The sequence below is a fragment of the Suhomyces tanzawaensis genome (genome assembly GCF_001661415.1).
Source record: "Suhomyces tanzawaensis NRRL Y-17324 unplaced genomic scaffold CANTAscaffold_6, whole genome shotgun sequence".
Classification (NCBI taxonomy): Eukaryota; Fungi; Ascomycota; class Pichiomycetes; order Serinales; family Debaryomycetaceae; genus Suhomyces; species Suhomyces tanzawaensis.
This window is the reverse complement of record NW_017963641.1, coordinates 789,580-805,464: the sequence shown is the minus strand read 5'-3', so window position 1 is coordinate 805,464 and position 15,885 is coordinate 789,580. Positions and strand designations below refer to the sequence as shown.

The 15,885-nt window shown below is 46.8% G+C and overlaps 7 protein-coding genes and 1 non-coding gene across 8 annotated transcripts; 5 read left to right on the top strand and 3 right to left on the bottom strand.

The window, feature by feature from the left end:
• The first annotated feature begins 108 nt into the window (after positions 1–108).
• CANTADRAFT_t200 lies at positions 109–181 on the top strand. The gene has a single exon. It is a non-coding gene; the product is annotated as a tRNA-Thr (tRNA).
• A 45-nt stretch (positions 182–226) lies between these two features.
• On the top strand, positions 227–994 carry CANTADRAFT_26984 (uncharacterized protein). Its single transcript, XM_020207948.1, has one exon. The coding sequence runs from the start codon at positions 294–296 to the stop codon at positions 759–761; it is 468 nt and encodes a 155-aa protein (XP_020063154.1). The 5' UTR covers positions 227–293; the 3' UTR covers positions 762–994.
• A 169-nt stretch (positions 995–1,163) lies between these two features.
• Positions 1,164–2,018, bottom strand: RHO3 (Rho family GTPase; the record flags this gene model as incomplete). Its single annotated transcript, XM_020211128.1, has 2 exons — positions 1,164–1,801; positions 1,988–2,018. The coding sequence occupies 2 exons, from the start codon at positions 2,016–2,018 to the stop codon at positions 1,164–1,166; spliced, it is 669 nt and encodes a 222-aa protein (XP_020063153.1).
• A 2,152-nt stretch (positions 2,019–4,170) lies between these two features.
• CANTADRAFT_7494 (uncharacterized protein) lies at positions 4,171–5,784 on the top strand (the record flags this gene model as incomplete). Its single annotated transcript, XM_020211127.1, has 1 exon — positions 4,171–5,784. One exon carries the CDS (start codon positions 4,171–4,173, stop codon positions 5,782–5,784), a length of 1,614 nt encoding a protein of 537 aa, XP_020063152.1.
• A 1,897-nt stretch (positions 5,785–7,681) lies between these two features.
• Positions 7,682–9,100, top strand: CANTADRAFT_54685 (Imp2'p; the record flags this gene model as incomplete). The annotated part of the gene is made up of 1 exon (XM_020210356.1): positions 7,682–9,100. The coding sequence occupies one exon, from the start codon at positions 7,682–7,684 to the stop codon at positions 9,098–9,100; it is 1,419 nt and encodes a 472-aa protein (XP_020063151.1).
• Positions 9,101–9,177: 77 nt separating this feature from the next.
• Positions 9,178–10,666, bottom strand: HEX3 (SUMO-targeted ubiquitin ligase complex subunit). The gene has a single exon (XM_020208283.1). The coding sequence runs from the start codon at positions 10,461–10,463 to the stop codon at positions 9,255–9,257; it is 1,209 nt and encodes a 402-aa protein (XP_020063150.1). The 5' UTR covers positions 10,464–10,666; the 3' UTR covers positions 9,178–9,254.
• Positions 10,667–12,360: 1,694 nt separating this feature from the next.
• On the bottom strand, positions 12,361–13,344 carry NOP1 (rRNA methyltransferase; the record flags this gene model as incomplete). The annotated part of the gene is made up of 2 exons (XM_020210375.1): positions 12,361–13,112; positions 13,155–13,344. The coding sequence occupies 2 exons, from the start codon at positions 13,342–13,344 to the stop codon at positions 12,361–12,363; spliced, it is 942 nt and encodes a 313-aa protein (XP_020063149.1).
• Positions 13,345–14,389: 1,045 nt separating this feature from the next.
• Positions 14,390–15,556, top strand: CANTADRAFT_54274 (uncharacterized protein; the record flags this gene model as incomplete). Its single annotated transcript, XM_020210307.1, has 1 exon — positions 14,390–15,556. One exon carries the CDS (start codon positions 14,390–14,392, stop codon positions 15,554–15,556), a length of 1,167 nt encoding a protein of 388 aa, XP_020063148.1.
• Between the last annotated feature and the right edge of the window lie 329 nt (positions 15,557–15,885).

Sequence of the window (15,885 nt, the reverse complement as noted above, 5' to 3'; positions counted from 1 at the left end):
ATCTATATTTTTCGTTTGTAATTAAGGATTTTAAATTTTTATTCATAAGAAAAAATTAGAAAATTTAAATTTACCTGAGGCGCGCTAAAACAGCAAATTTCAAGAAAAGCCTTTATGGCCAAGTTGGTAAGGCACCTCACTAGTAATGAGGAGATCGTCAGTTCGAATCTGGCTGAAGGCATTTTTTAATTTTTCACTTCGAATCGAAACTTTCTTTTTGCTACTTAAAACCGTCCATACAACCCGACTTCAGACCATTCCTTCTCGATAGGTTACGTATCATACCACCCACAATGTCCCAGAAAGAAGAAGAAGAGTTGAACCAGCTCATGGACCTCTTCAAGGAGTCTCCAGAGGAGGCCAAAGTCCGCAAAGAAGAGTTCCAAAAGGCAGTGGTTCAGCAAGCAGACCTCCTTGACTTCCCAGCCAACATGTCAGTGGTGACTGCGTTGGACGACCTTTTCGGGTGCTTTGCACTTGGAGGCCAAGTCAAGCACTACTACCGATATGGAACCTATGCCTCGTGTCAGAAACAAAGGGAGAAGTTCTGGTTTGCCATAAAGCACGGAGAAATGTACGAAGGAAAGCAAAAGCCATTGGACGAACTCACTGCTAGAGAAATCAACAAGCGAGTCAAGATCCAGGACTTCTACAAGCAACGCTGGATAGAAGAAAAGGCCAAGGGCCTGTCGGAAGATGTGTGGAGTGTTAGGAAAGAGAAGTTGGAGAATCCATTCAAGGGAAGTTTCTCCAAGGATTAGTCGGTTGGACTACTTGAGGCGAATTCCTGGATGGTGTAAGTTGGAAGGGATTGCTATGAAATAGAAGCAGGAATTAAAGATGGTTTAATATGCTAAAATCGGCTGGTCAAAGACGGTTAGGATTTAAAGCACACAGAATAGAATAATGGTAGTATATACCAGCGGGAGTTTACGTATTAACGAATGAGTATATCAAATATATGTACGATTGGACGGATAATTTGTCGTATTGTTACTGATTGATAGAATACTGTAGTATTGCTACTGATTGGAAGGGTATTGTTGTCTTAAAACTGATTGGAAGGATTATGCACGTCTTGTCACTTCAACTACAATTACAGGCCAAATCCACGGTTATTAGATTCGATGTATTAATTAGTCAACTATGGCAGCGAATGGGCATCACATAATGACACAGCCCTTACTTTCAGGCTCGTTGTCATTGGCACCCTTAGGCTTGGCGTTCAATGCACACCTGGCAGCCTCCGAGAAAGCTTCATTGACACCTCTATTTTTCTTAGCCGAACATTCCAAGTATCTTAATGCACCCACCTTCTTGGCCACTGCCAACCCTTCATCGTAGCTGATCAACCTCTTTTGTTGCTGGTATGGATTGCCCTGCTGGGAGTATGGGTTAAACGACTCGTCTTCGTTGGCATTGACGTCTTCCGCGTCCTCGTTGCTTCTCAAGTCACACTTCAACGCAACCAATACAAGCTTGACACCTTCGCAGTGGTCAGTGATCTCGCCTACCCACTTGGACTGGACGTTTTCCAACGAATCCGGCGAGTCTATCGAGAAACACAACATGATGCAATGGGTATCCGAGTAGGAGAGAGATCTTAACCTGTCGAACTCTTCTTGTCCGGCAGTGTCCCACAACGATAACTGGACCGATTGGCCGTCGATAAAGATGTCATGCACGTAGTTCTCGAACACTGTTGGTTCGTAGACCTGGGGAAAATACCCTCTGGTAAACACGTTCAAGAGCGACGTTTTACCACAGGCACCATCGCCTAGGATGACGATCTTTCTTTGTACTAGATGTTAGTGTGTCCGTGGGTCTGCTGGTGTTGAATGTCACTCGTGTGGTGACTGAGTCGTCAGTATCAATACCTTGGATTAAGTTTAAAGAAGACTGGCTGTGCCTCTTCCAGGTCACCAAGGCCAGCACATACCATCCGCGGCCGATGCTTGGCGCCCTCAACACCGTTCTTCATACGTACTGGTCTTGATTCCGCCTCCGCAAAGTCCCATCGTGCTTATCTTATATCAAACGGTTGTCGGAGCTTATTTTTTTTGGGTGAAAAATGTCAACGGGGCTTCTTATCTTCGTCCTGGTGGAGTGGTGTCGGAGATTGAGTCGTTGTATGGGTGTGGATTGCGGTGCTCGCGTAGTGAGGTCAGATCGTGGTTAGTTACCAGATCTTGCGTCGTCTGTTTTTCGTGCTGGTAAACAAATGCGTGGCGGGAACTGATTTGGCCAGCGAGGCTGAGGGGCGGGCCCTAGGACCAGCGACAGTGCGTGGATGTGGGCCGCGCCGTGGTGGTGGAAGTTGTGGTGGGGGCTCGCGGGTGGGGCCTCGCGGGGAATTAGGGACACTAGGGACAAATTAGGGGGGCGTCGTTACGAGGCAACTGGTGCTAGTGAGAGGGGAGAAGGGGCAGTAGTGTTGGTCAGCACTTGGTGGCTAGTACCTGGTGGCTAGTACGAGAGTGTCAGTGTGAGTGGCCAGTCCCACGGTGGTGTCTGGTGCACCACCAACAGGTAGTCCGCCTGATGGCATTTTGTGTTTTTAGCTGTGGCCTTCTACGATATTATTTACAATGTTTTGATTCGGGTCTTTTAAGTCAGGCTGCAATGCATTCGAGTAGACCAATGAGGACTTCCCCGCCAGAAGTCCAGTCTTCTGGGACGATACTGCTCTGCTTTACTGTGCTTAGCGGTGCTCATCTGTGGCTAGCTGTAGTGGCAGGCCATATTGTGTCCACGTTGCGGTTTGGCACAAATACTCTGGCTGGTGTGATTGTCCCTATTACGTACTGCTCACTGCTTGTTCCTCTTCGTTTGTTGTTGGAAAGCATGGCCAGGAATGACGGTGGTCTACCAAACTAGCCATAAAATTCGCCTAATTATCCGGAACCTTAAAGACGCTAGCCGTATCCGATTGCAAAAGTTCTGGCCCGCTAATTTCTGCCTAACAAAACCAAAGAAATCAAAAATATGTACCATTGGAATGCTCAAGCACACCACACCGGAAAGGTTAGTGCTATCGTGGGCCCGTTTTGGCACCAGTCACAACATTGTAGATCAGAAGACTACTAGGCAAGTGTAGTAGGCAGCTACCCTCATGCAAGTGGTTTTCATAAGGGCTAAACGTTCTTACCTCTCCAATGGACTATTTAACTTAGTGGTTCCCGACTGGGCAAGTAGTATTCTGTTTTTTGTAAAATACCAGCTCCATTTGATGTTCAGTATTTTTGCAGGTAGTCGGGTGGTATCTCTGGCTTGGGGTGGCCTTAGCAATCGGGAGCAAGCTAATTACGAATAACAAGGGAATGAATGGATCATTTTAGTAGCAGAATATGCGATCTTTTCGAATCAAGACAATTCACTACCAATTCAAGAATTATGTCTTTGACTTATTCCGATCGATCGAGTCTGACTGGCAACAGATAGAACATGTGCAAGCGTATGCTTCTTTTCGAACATTGTCCAGCTTCGGCAGCATCTCTATTTCGCTTCCCTAAACAGACTCGCGTGCCTGCGTTATGGTTATCGTTTGGTTACAAAGAATGCTAAACTTACTATTTTCTAGAATTTTTGTTTGATCCTCTATAGTGGATAAAGGGAAGTATAGTCAAATATTTTTGTAATTCAAAATTACCTGATAATCCATTGACACATCTATAATACATATTGTGAGCAGAGAAGCCTGTAGGTTGATATGTATTTAATGCCGTTGAGATACGACTAAACCATTAGAAGAAATTGTTGTACCTACTGATAAGTTTTAACACTTGTCAGACAAACTGTGAATATATTTCTTAGAACTCCTACGTTTCTGGACCGGATTTCTCGTCGTTCTCGTTTAGTCCCATCGAATGCTCCTAATCCATTATTTTCTACTAAGGTGGTCTTCCTACTATCTATTTTCCGCTGCCATTTGAGTCTGCAATTGCCAGTAATCACCTACGCTAACTGTCTCCCAATTACACCCAGACGATTTTACTTCCCAGACAGTCTTCCTACCCAAGGCAGTCTTACTAAGAACCATTTTGCTTCACACACAGTCTTACTTTCCCAGAAAGTCTCTCTCTTACTTCCAGACAATCTGTACCCCAACATCCACCTCACCCTCACCATTCAGATCTCACGTGCGTCCAACACCACGTCCTCCTTACCACCATGTCAGTAATAGAACAGTTCAAGGCCATCACAGGCCTCGAGGGCGACGAGCATGACGAGCTGGCGTCACGTCTTCTCTCCATCCACAACAATGACCTCAACAACGCCCTTTCTCAATACTTCGATTCTGGCTTCGACGCCATAGACCTCCAGTCACCACCAGACAATTCAGGCGTGAACGAGGCGCCTACGGCTTTCACGTCAGGAGTCGAAGCCCACGAGACTGAAGATATCCACCGTCGTCACTCCGAAGTGGTCAACCTCCAGAGCCAGATGTTCATGGATGCATTAATGCCACGGTTGCCCAAGGCCCCCAGAATATCGTCCTCGTGGCACTTGGAGGTCGGCATCCATGCCTCGCTCAACGACAGGGAAAAGCTGGTGGAGCTGGCGCTGGTGGACGACGATAAGGGTGCCCAAAGACCCGTATGGAGACTCCTCTGGTTCCTCTTGATCGTGCCCAAGGCGTTGTTGCAGATCCTCTACTCGGCTGTCAAGCAGTTGTTGGGATTCAACGGGTTGCCTCGCATCACTGACCCCAATAGGTTCCCCAGGACGTTCGACTACGCCAAGTACGACCCTGTCTCGCCTCCTCCTGTCGCTTTGGATAGCTACAACGTGCTGTCCAACTTCAACGACAGCTACGACCAGGCACAGAAGACATACGTTTGGCTCTTGGTGGTCCTTTGCAACGACTCAGACGAAAGCCAGCAGTTCGTGGCTAACCTCGTGGAAAACCCCCAATTCCATAGTCTTTTCAACAAGACAGACGGCACATACAAGGAAACGCTCATCCACGTTGCCAACGCCTCCTACTCACGGGAAGCCCACGAAATTGGCCTCACATACAAGGCCAAAAAGCTTCCATACATCATGTTGGTTGGTAACGTGTCCAGCAACCCCCAGACCGTACTCAGTTCCATGTCAATTCTCTACAAGTCCAACTTGCCAGGCCACTTCATCACCCCCGAAAACTCAACAAGCACTGGAAACAAAATCTTGAGGAGTATCTCAGGGTTGCTCGAGTCGTACAACCCTCAGTTGGTCAGCTCCAGGTTCGACCAGCAGGAGATGGAATTTGCCAGGTTGATCAAGCAACAGCAGGATGATGCGTACGTGCAGTCACTCGAACGTGACAGGCTCAAGAAGATCCAAAAGCAACAGGAAGCAGACCAAACGTTAGCAGCTGAGAATGCCGTCAACATTAGAAGAGCATATTTGGACAAGTTGCGGGGCCACAACTTAACCAATCCAGAAAACGCTACGGTTACCTCTAGAATAGCCATCAAGCTTCCCAATGGAAAGAGGCTCGTAGAGATCGTGGACAAGTCTCTTACGGTGAACCAATTATACTTGCATGTCGAGTTACAATTGTTCTTGCTAGATGAAGACCCCGTTGACGATGTTTCGGAAGAATTGGTGGTTATTGCGGAGGAGCTCACAAGAGAGGAGTACTATAAAGCGTACCCGTTCAAATTTGAGCTAGTACAGCCTTTCCCAAAGAAAGTGATACCTTCAGGAAACTCTACTGTGGGCGAGAGCAAGGAGTTATCCTCAGGAGGAAACCTTCTTGTGGAGTTTTTGGACGAGGATGACGAAGACGACGAAGAGTAGGCTTACCATAGATAAATACAGGATTAAGCCGTGAGATAGGAACAGCTTCTGGTATATAAAAATGGCCAACCAGGAATAACAATCAACTGTATACTATTTGGATCACTAAGGCCATAATGTCACTATAGAAAATCAGTATCGTTCAGGTACGACCTGTTGACCCCGAGTCAGGGGTTCAGGGAGGGAGAGATGGTGAAAGTTTTAGGGATTCAAAATTTCAGAAATCCAGAAGAACCAGACTTCTATGTTATATAACACTCCCTCATTACCAAGATACATCTCATCAAAAGCACATATCCTTCAATTGAGACGATTCGGTTCCCCCATATTCCAACTTCAGGTATTTTTGGGGACCTGTTGGAGAATCACCCCATAGACATTTAGTAACCTTCTTCATCCATTGCTATTAAGTCACATTGCTTTAGTGACCGAATGGGCCACCCTAATAGACGCTTATATGCTGCGATACTTCTTATCGTAAAACTGTAGTACATAATAAGAACAATGCTGAATCATTACAATAATAGATGATATGCATAAAGTTTAAGTAAAGATTGTTTCGATGGCTTAAGCCACCCCCACGATTCAGCCTAGGGTTGGAATTTATATCGTTCTGCGTTGCGTGTAGAGAAATAATTCATATCCTTCTACGGTGTACTCTCGGGTTGGAATCGATGTTCGAGGAAGGTGAATAAACAGAAAATGTTAGAAATGTACCCAATAATTACGGTCAGAGAATTTAGATTCCTCGAGTGCAAACAGAAACAAATGGCGAGGTGGTCCCTTGTTTTCTTTCTTACTGACTCTGCCGAAGTTGAAGTAATGGTAGGAACTCAAACACTCATGGGATCTCTATTAAAGAGGCGGAATTCATACTAGAAGTGTATTTGAAAGGAGATTAATTTCTGGTCTTTAAGTGGGAGATATAATTGAAGCAAAGACAGAAATAATAGTTGGGCCGGAATATTTAATGGGCCATCCCTACTGACGAGCACCTACCTTGGGATAATTCAGTTCTTGCCACGAACATGCCAGGAACCTCGCAAGCTCTTGCTACACCTGTCAGACTGCCGAGATATCCGATCCCCACCAGTTGACGTGCGCCAAGATGAGTTTTTGAGGTGATAGCATGCGATAAAGGACATCAGTGCCAGAATCAGAAAGACGGTTTTCTGGCGAGGCGATTCGCACGAGGCCACGGAGTCATCCTGGGCATCATGCCATCCAGGTGTCCAAATGCTTACGTGTGCCTCCCTGAGATCTTCTAGCATCAAACATCCGTACTTCTCGTGGCTTGTGCTTCGAGCTGTTGCATCTGTAGCTTCTCGTGGCTTCGTGGCAGCTTCTCGCTGCTTCCAGACCGCCGTGCGACTCCGCGAGTCGGCCCACCGCGAGTCTCCCTGCGCCAGTACCACCACCAGCATACACCACCAGCATACACCGCCAACATACACCACCAGCATACCAGCTACGCTGCCAGTGTACACCAGACCACGCCTACTGTGCTATCTTCCTTACTACCATTCAATCCCTCCCTCTCGCCAGCTCCTTCGCCCCCGCCCAAACTGCCCCCGCCCCGTCCCTCTTGGCGTGGTACGGCCCTGTGGCCAGCCGTGTCATGCTACCCCACGGATCACGTGGCACCACTGTCCGCACCTAACATTTAAGGATCGTCCAGCCAGGGTTATCTACCCCGGCCATCTGTGACAATCAGCACATCAGACAGTCAGATAGTCAGCCAACACTCAACAGCCAACAGCCAATCACAGACTCAGATCGTCAGTACCATCCTACTGCCGTTACGAAGCCTCACCAGCCAATTGACAGAGCCTCTACCACTCCTCCAAGTTAACCGCCAGCCAGCCTATTCTCCCCAGCCGCAGAACATCCAACCTCCATGAGTCGCCAGTCCAGATTAGACGCAGAGAAGTTGTCGATCATCAACAGCTCTAAGTCTAGAGGCAGATCGGTGTCGCCTTCGCGGTCCACCAACAACTCGAGGTCGTCGTCAATTCTGAACGAGGAGTTCAGCAAGGACCTCAAGTGGTCCATCACAAACCACGACCCGCTGGAAAGACTCCGCACCATCACCAAGACCAAGCACAACGACGACGACGATGCCACTGAGTTGTGGGACAACGAAGTCAGCGAGGAAGAACACATCTCCGACGACGACACCAACGAGAAGTTCCAGTACGACGACACCGGCAACATCTTGCCCAACTACGCGTGCCGTGACGAGAAGATCAATGAGATCTCCACCATCTTGGAAAACTCCAACTTGACCGACCAGAGCACCATCAAGAAGTTGGAGGAGTTGACCGCTAACGAACGCGCTTTTGCCGCCGCCAAGAACATCGGCAGCGCCATCGACAAGGACTCCTTGGACAAGTTGGCCAACGACAAGCACAAGCTCACCGGCCAGGAGGGCTTGGACTTAAGCAAGTCCGACCAGGACGTTCTCGCCAGAAAACAGAAGTTGGAGAACTACCAAGCATACAGAAGATTGATCATCGAAAAGAACCAAAACGCATCTCATATCCCCTCCCCAGCAGACAAGTCCGACAAACCAGAAAAATCGGACAAAAACGGAGATGAAGTCGAGTCCGATCCCGACTTCATGATCCCATACACCTCCGCTGTGGAAGACAGATTGGACAGCGAGTTCGCCTCTATATTGAACGAAACCATCAGAGAAGGAGAAATCGACTCCAACAGAAGTCAATCCAGAGTCATACAAACCATCACTAGGGGTAACTTCTTTCAACTCATTAACCCAAAAGTAAAGCCTAAGATGTTCTTGGTTTGTATGGACTTTTCTCCTGAGTCTATTTTTGCATTAGAATGGTGTCTTGGTACGGTTTTGGTTGACGGCTCTGTGTTGTTCATCATTTATGTCATCGAGGAGAACGACAACCATCATTTGAAAACTCATTCCGTAAATGAATCTAGTGCCGAGGCTTATAGATTAAACATGCTTACTAAAGCCAAGCAACAGGTCCTCAATTTACTCAAGTTGACCAAGCTTCAAATCCATATTGTTATTGAAATTGTTCATCATCCTATTCCAAGACACTTGATCCTCGAATTGATTGACAACTTGAAGCCGACATTGGTGGTTGTTGGTTCAAAGGGTCAAAGTGCGCTTAAGGGGGTATTGTTGGGTTCTTTGTCCAATTACTTGGTTACAAAATCTTCAGTTCCCGTCATGGTGGTTCGTGAAAAGTTGAAGAAGATTAATAGATTCAAGTCTGGATCCTCGGTCTTCTCAAACAACATCAAACCTTTGACATTATCTGAGGCTAGAATTGATTAGATTCAATTACAAATTCGTCTCATTTACCCATTTCTATGTTCAATTCTCTCTATTAACATATCAAACTATGTAAAATACTCCGTTAATAGCCAATTCGAATAAACCGATCAAACCAACAATCCCAAAACTAAACCAAAATCTGAAGAAGTGAAACCTAATAGTACAATTCCAAAAAGTTTTTTGCTGTGAACTTTTTGTTGCAGTCTGGCCCCGGGCATTTTGGGGGCGACACCAAGGAAGGATTAGTTATGGAATAAACCAAGGGTGTATTCTTAGTCCTTCTGGGTCTGTTAGCTATATTCTTAACACATCTGCCGCAAAATACGTGTCCACACTTAGATGCAAAAATCCTTTTTGAGAGGTCAATATCAGCGGAGGTGCATTGTAATGCACAGAACCAGGGGGCTTGCACCCGATATTCTTTGATGTACTTCTCGAAGTTCTCATTGTATCTTGAGTCGGGTTTAAAATCCGAGGGGATACCTTCTCCCAATACAACACCACAGAGTTCACACCCAATAGTGAGTTGTGGAGAGATGTTGTTTGTGTACCCGTGCTTTTCATTCAGGGCTTGTTCTTTCTTTTCTTGCAAGACCTTTCTATTGAACATGTTTTCGTTTGCCAAACGTTGGTCCATGGCCGATTCATTTTCCCTTTCGATACGGTTCATGATCGAGCTTTCAATGGCATCGGGGTCTCCCAAGCCATAGTCATCGAAATGCGGGTGGTCTTGTTGCCTTTGCAACATGCTGTGGATATACTCTGCCAAATGGTTTTCGGTGATGCTGCTGACTCGCCTGCCACGGGCGTTTCTCCCCGTGGCAGAGAATGGTACCCATACCCGGGATCTGAACCCGTTTCGGGACCTGCTGAGACCTTCAGACTGGCCAAATTGGGAATGGACCATGGAGTTGATGCGGTTGAACAGGGGCAATACCGGTCTTCGCGAGCCGTTGTATGGAGCGGGGCCTGGCGGACGTGCTATGGGACGCTCGTTGATTATCTCGATTTCCCCGTCAAAGTCGTCGTCGTCGTAGTCTTGGTGATGGGACTGTTGGGGGGGTAACAGACTTGCCAAGGGAGCTGGGCTGGGGTTGGACCCTGTGATCTGGAGGTCATCATCGTCGTCTTCGTCGATGTGGACCACCCTCCGAGGACTTCTTCGTCTCCGTGTGGCGTCGCCAGTGGGTCGTACGTCGGTGACTTCGATTTCATCGTCGGATATCTCGATGACTTCCTCAACTTGAGGGTCTGTTTGGGGGGCGCTAGGCTCGTCCAGAGCGTGGACAGTGTCTTCCACCGAGTGGGGGTCGGAGCCTGTCTTTGGAGTGCCCAACTCCTCCCCTCTTCGTATGCTGCTCATGGCTCGAGGATGGTGTCAGGATGAGAAGGTTGCACAGTTTCACCTCGTGCCGCAGTAATCACGGTTGGAACACAGCAGATACTGGATGCCAGAGATGGTCACTTCGCAAGCAGGATTGTCGTCAAGGACCAGGTGGTGGATTCCGTCTTATCTGCGTTGCTTACAGATCTGATGGTAATAGTTGTGAGAATGAGATTGTTTTTTCCCCATAGTGAGGAGCAAAAATGAGTGACAGCTGCGAATGGCAACCACACCAGATCAAACGCCGCCGGAGCGCCACTGAAACGGTGTTGGAAAAGCGCTTAAAGCTCTTGACAAGTGCCCGGAACATACGAACGGATTACGCCAACTTGGAGAGCTTGGATGGAGTTGCTGAGGAAATGTAGCGGTGTTTGCTGGGCTGTTGCTTATTGTGTTGCGAAAAGGACCACTGGGGCTAGCAGAGCAACAACGCCGCTGTAGAATGCTGGACAGTATGGGTGATGTGTGGATAGAAGTGCGTGGAAGTGCGTGGAAGATAGTGAGTGCTGGTGGAGCTTATGGAGGTGTTGCCGCCCAGAAGAGATAGAAATGATGGCTGTAACTTCCATATGGTACCAGTGAGTAAAATGCAAAACTCACGTTGGGGTTCCGCCTGAAACGTGTAAAGTTTGCTTGTTAATGAGAACCTGACTCCAAGAGATCCTTCGTCTTGAGATAGGTGCTCTACAAGTATGGTCTGGGGTAGACAGACTGATGTAGGTAGAACGGGGGCCTCCAATGAGTATCATTTGGTCCAGCAGGATTAGTAATATTATCATTGGGTGGTATTACTACTTTGGAAATAGCTGTTAATACTGTCATTTGCTTGCAAGTTTCGCCATTCACGGTTGGCTATGTGACAATTTCTAATAGCCTTTTATGCATTTTGCTAATATTCCATGGCTGACACATTGGGGGACTTTCCACCAATTTAATACTGTGTAGCTGAACGATACTGGCAAACCATAAACCGAATTCTGGCAAAATAGATCAGTGTGAGTTAGCTAATAACGATACTGATACTCCTAATAACCCTGATAATAACTCTGAAGCCCAACCATTCGGGCCGAGTTACGCAATACCTGACTAGCATACTCCAGATCTCTATAAAGAAGTAAAATTGTCCACAATCACGGTATTTCAAATACCCACCTATGTAAATTATCCACCTGCCGATATTCAGCAGGAACACTTAGTGAAGCAAGATATTTGATCACCTATCCCATTGCAATTACTAATAATTTTATGGTATTTTCTCTCTAGATGACTGTACAAGAAATACTAAACCCATACTATGATACTAGTATAATATCTCACAGAATTGGTCTTCTAAACCTATTATCTGTTTCTTCAACGAATGATTTATTCTTTCTATTTATCACAAGTTGCTTTCCAACATTGACGATTGTTCTGCTCCATAGATTGAGCAGACTTCCATAAGTATCAACGATCCACAATCTACGATACTTAATGGTATACTTCATTGATTTGATATTAATATTCATTAAATCAAATAAATGGGACTCTGCCATGACTGTACCTGTTACATAACAACAGAATTGATCGTAATTTGAATGCACTCTTAGACTAGTTATCGACCTAACCGACACCAGAGGAGGATAGTTCTGTTGTACTTGGAGCTTCAAATGAGTTTCCGAGTATTTCCTATCAGCAATAGCTCATATCAAAGTGCCACAATATGCAATCCACAGCTCTAGCAGCGAACTATATTACCCACGGAGCCTGTTGAATAATTCCTCCTGAAGCTTCAATCACCTACACTCACTCCAATTACAATTCATTTATAGTTATTATACAATCTACCAGAAACCTGGCACAAGAACAGATATATGCATACAACAGTCCAGCACCTCGCTTACTTCTTCAAACCACTTCTGATGTAACGACCAACGACAACACAGTGATCTCTCTCATATGGTTCCAAGGTCAATTGTTCCAAAGGCTTGATTCTTTCTTCTCTCAACTTTTGCACTTCTCTGGCGAACACGGTTTCAGCGTCCACGGTGGAGTCAATACAGTTGGCCTTGATGGAGATAACAACGGTACCTTGGTCCTTCAAGAACAAGTGGGAGTTCAATGCAATAATACGGGCTTGATCCGGTTGGGCAACATCGGCAAACACAACGTCAACCATGCCAACCAACATACGGTACTTTTGTGGGTGACGAGCATCGTCAATGATTGGGATCACGTTAGGTCTCTTCTTGGCCATACCGATCAACTCTCTACCTGGTCTGTGAGAGAATTCAACGGCGTAGACGGCACCTTCTGGACCGACAACATCAGCAACGTAAGAGACGGAAGTACCAGAAGCAGCACCCAAGTACAAAACCTTCTTACCTGGAGCAATACCTAATTCATCGATACCACCCATAATACCAGCAGCCAACTTGGATCTGAAAGGGTTCCAGACACGGTATTCGACCTTGGTTGGGGCTTCACCTTCTTCCTTGGCTGGCTCTTCAACAGAGATTCTCTTTTCACCACAGACAGATTCACCTGGAGCAGAGTTCTTGGTGACCAACAAATCTTCCTTACCTCTGGCAATGAAGACACCGGCGTGTCTGTGAGGTTCGATGACGACCTTGGCACCGCCTCTGGCACCACCTCTGGCACCACCACGGCCACCTCTGGCACCGCCTCTAGCACCGCCTCTGGCACCACCTCTGGCACCACCACGGCCACCACCGAAACCACCTCTGGCACCACCACGGCCACCACCAAAGCCACCTCTGGCACCACCACGGCCACCACCGAAACCACCTCTGGCACCGCCACGGCCACCGCCAAATCCACCTCTGGATGGACCACCTCTACCTCTTGGAGCACCGAAAGCCATTATGTCTTGATATTCTTTCTATTTGCTCGATATGTTCGATTGGTTTTCAATTAAACCGTTATCCAACAATGATATAGAATCAAACTAAGTGTAGATTTGAAAAATTTTCCCTATAGACCGATGGCTCACAGCGAGATATCGCGGCCGGGTAACATGTGATTACATAAGAAATCTGGGATTTGTGAGTGTGGCTTAGTCAGCGAGCTCAGGGGGTCCGCTGGAGTGAAGGGAGGATTTGCAACTAGTGCTGGGGGAACAAAAGGGTTGGTTCGAGAGTTAGTTGGCATATATATTCAAAATAGGCTTGTGGATCGTCTGTGTGAGTTTTGGGCTGAAAGAGCTCTTTTTGGTGCTGTTACAAGGAATAATATTTCAAAATAAAAAGACATAGACCTCGTTTGTAGAATAACTCGGGAGAGAGGCGATTTATTGCTACAATATTAGGCATGAGTAATTTGATGTTTGTAGACTACCTACTGGTTCACTTACAGCACTAAAAACGGTCTCTAGGAGAAGTTATGGCCGACTTAATTTACAGGATGTTTCCTAACACGATGCCCATCATGCGGCGCAAATTAATCACGTGTGCACACCAATAACCACATCGAATTGTGGGGAAGTGTATTCGACGCCAAACAAGACGTACACGCAGCCAAATGATGAGAAAGAGTGTACACTGGATAGAACATCTAATAGGCCCCCTAGTCCCCTATACGCACCTATTATTTCCTCGGCTATCCCCGTAATCTCCCGTTCCTAAATGCAAATTCCCAGTTTCCAGCTGACTATCATATCGGCCGCCATCGCAGGCCCAAAGTACACCTGCCAGCACCCACTAATACCCACATCACTCTTGTTCTGTCCATCAGCTCCACACAATATCTCTGGCCAATTGCAGTCCAACGCGTCACGTGCGCACAGTCACCCGCTAATCTTCGGAATTTCCAAATTGAGCCAGCTAACGAACGGATAAAACTGTCAATGGTATATAAGCCCCATAAATTCTAACAACTCCTTGCCGACACACCAGCATTCCCTAGCCAAAATGGGATCTGCCAGCGTAATAGTCATCGTCGTGGGAACATTGATCACAGGCGCTGCCAACTCGCTCTTCACCAAGTACCAAGACAACCAGTGTGTGAGACATTGCAACAATCCCGATGTTACTAAGCATCGTAACTTCGAGCAGCCAGCACTCCAGTCGCTCCAGATGTTCGTGGGAGAGTTCTGCATCCTTTTGGTGTACTACTTGATGTACAGAACCAATCTCTTCAGAAGCAAGAAGGACTACACTCCCATTGGTGACGAGGACCAACTGGACGAAGACACCCTGATTTCGGTGTTCGAGAACGTGCAATTGGCCATTCCTGCCATCTGTGACTTGTGTGCCACCACCTTGTTCAATATCGGCTTGGTGTACGTGCCAGTGTCCATCTACCAGATGACTCGTGGAGCCGTGGTGTTGTTTGTGGCGATCATGTCGGTGCTTTTCTTGAAGAGACGGATCTCCAAGTTGGAGTGGATCGCATTGGCGTTTGTAACTATCGGTGTGGGAGTCGTTGGGGTCAGTGGCTCCAGTTCCCACTCTGACGAGTCCGCAGAGGCCACCAAGGAAAGTGCAGCCTTGGTGTGGTTTGGCATTGCCCTCATTCTGTTTGCCACCATCATCCAGGCGTTGCAGTTCGTGGTGGAGGAGCACATCTTGAGCAAGAAGGCCATCAGACCCATGAAGTTGGTGTACTGCGAGGGTTTCTATGGCATCGTGACCATTTCAGTGGTGCTGGTGATTCTCAACTACGTGCTTGGAGCTGTCCAGTCTCCAGACAAGTTCATCGACTCCCCATTTAACATTGGCGAAGCATACTCCCAATTTGTCCACAACAAAGAGATCTTTTCCACGTCCATATTGATCATGATCTCCATTGCTGGTTTCAACTTCTTTGGCATCACCATCACCCACCTTCTTTCTGCAACCTCCAGATCCACTGTTGATACCTGCAGAACCTTGATCGTGTGGGCACTTGCCATTTTCATGGGGTGGGAGAAGTTCAAGTTGCTCCAATTCGCCGGGTTTGTTATTCTTGTCTTTGGAACTCTCTGCTTCAATGGGGTCATAAAACCCGAAGAATGGCTGTGGATCCCCAAAAGCTTGAAGACTGAGGCGTCGCCCAGATTACTTGAAGAAATCGAGGAACCCATCGAGAGATTTTGAATGGTGGAAGAGACTATTGGTTCTAAAAAGAGGCAATTGATGGGCCATAGACATATGAAAAATAAATGATACAGTTGCCTTCAATTTAAGTCAGAGTACTCATAGTTGGATCATGGTATACTAGCTGAAGATAGTGATCATGTAGCGTAATCTCCGTTCTATTTAGCTATTTATCTAGTAGTTTCATCACCGCCAGAATCGCCTTAAAATATTGATTTTGAATAAATGAGTCCTAACTGGCGAGCCCTCAACTCCGAATAGGTCTATAACGGGAAGCACCCTTCACGTCGGAGGATTCCACTACTTACCAGCTGTCAGTGTACAACATT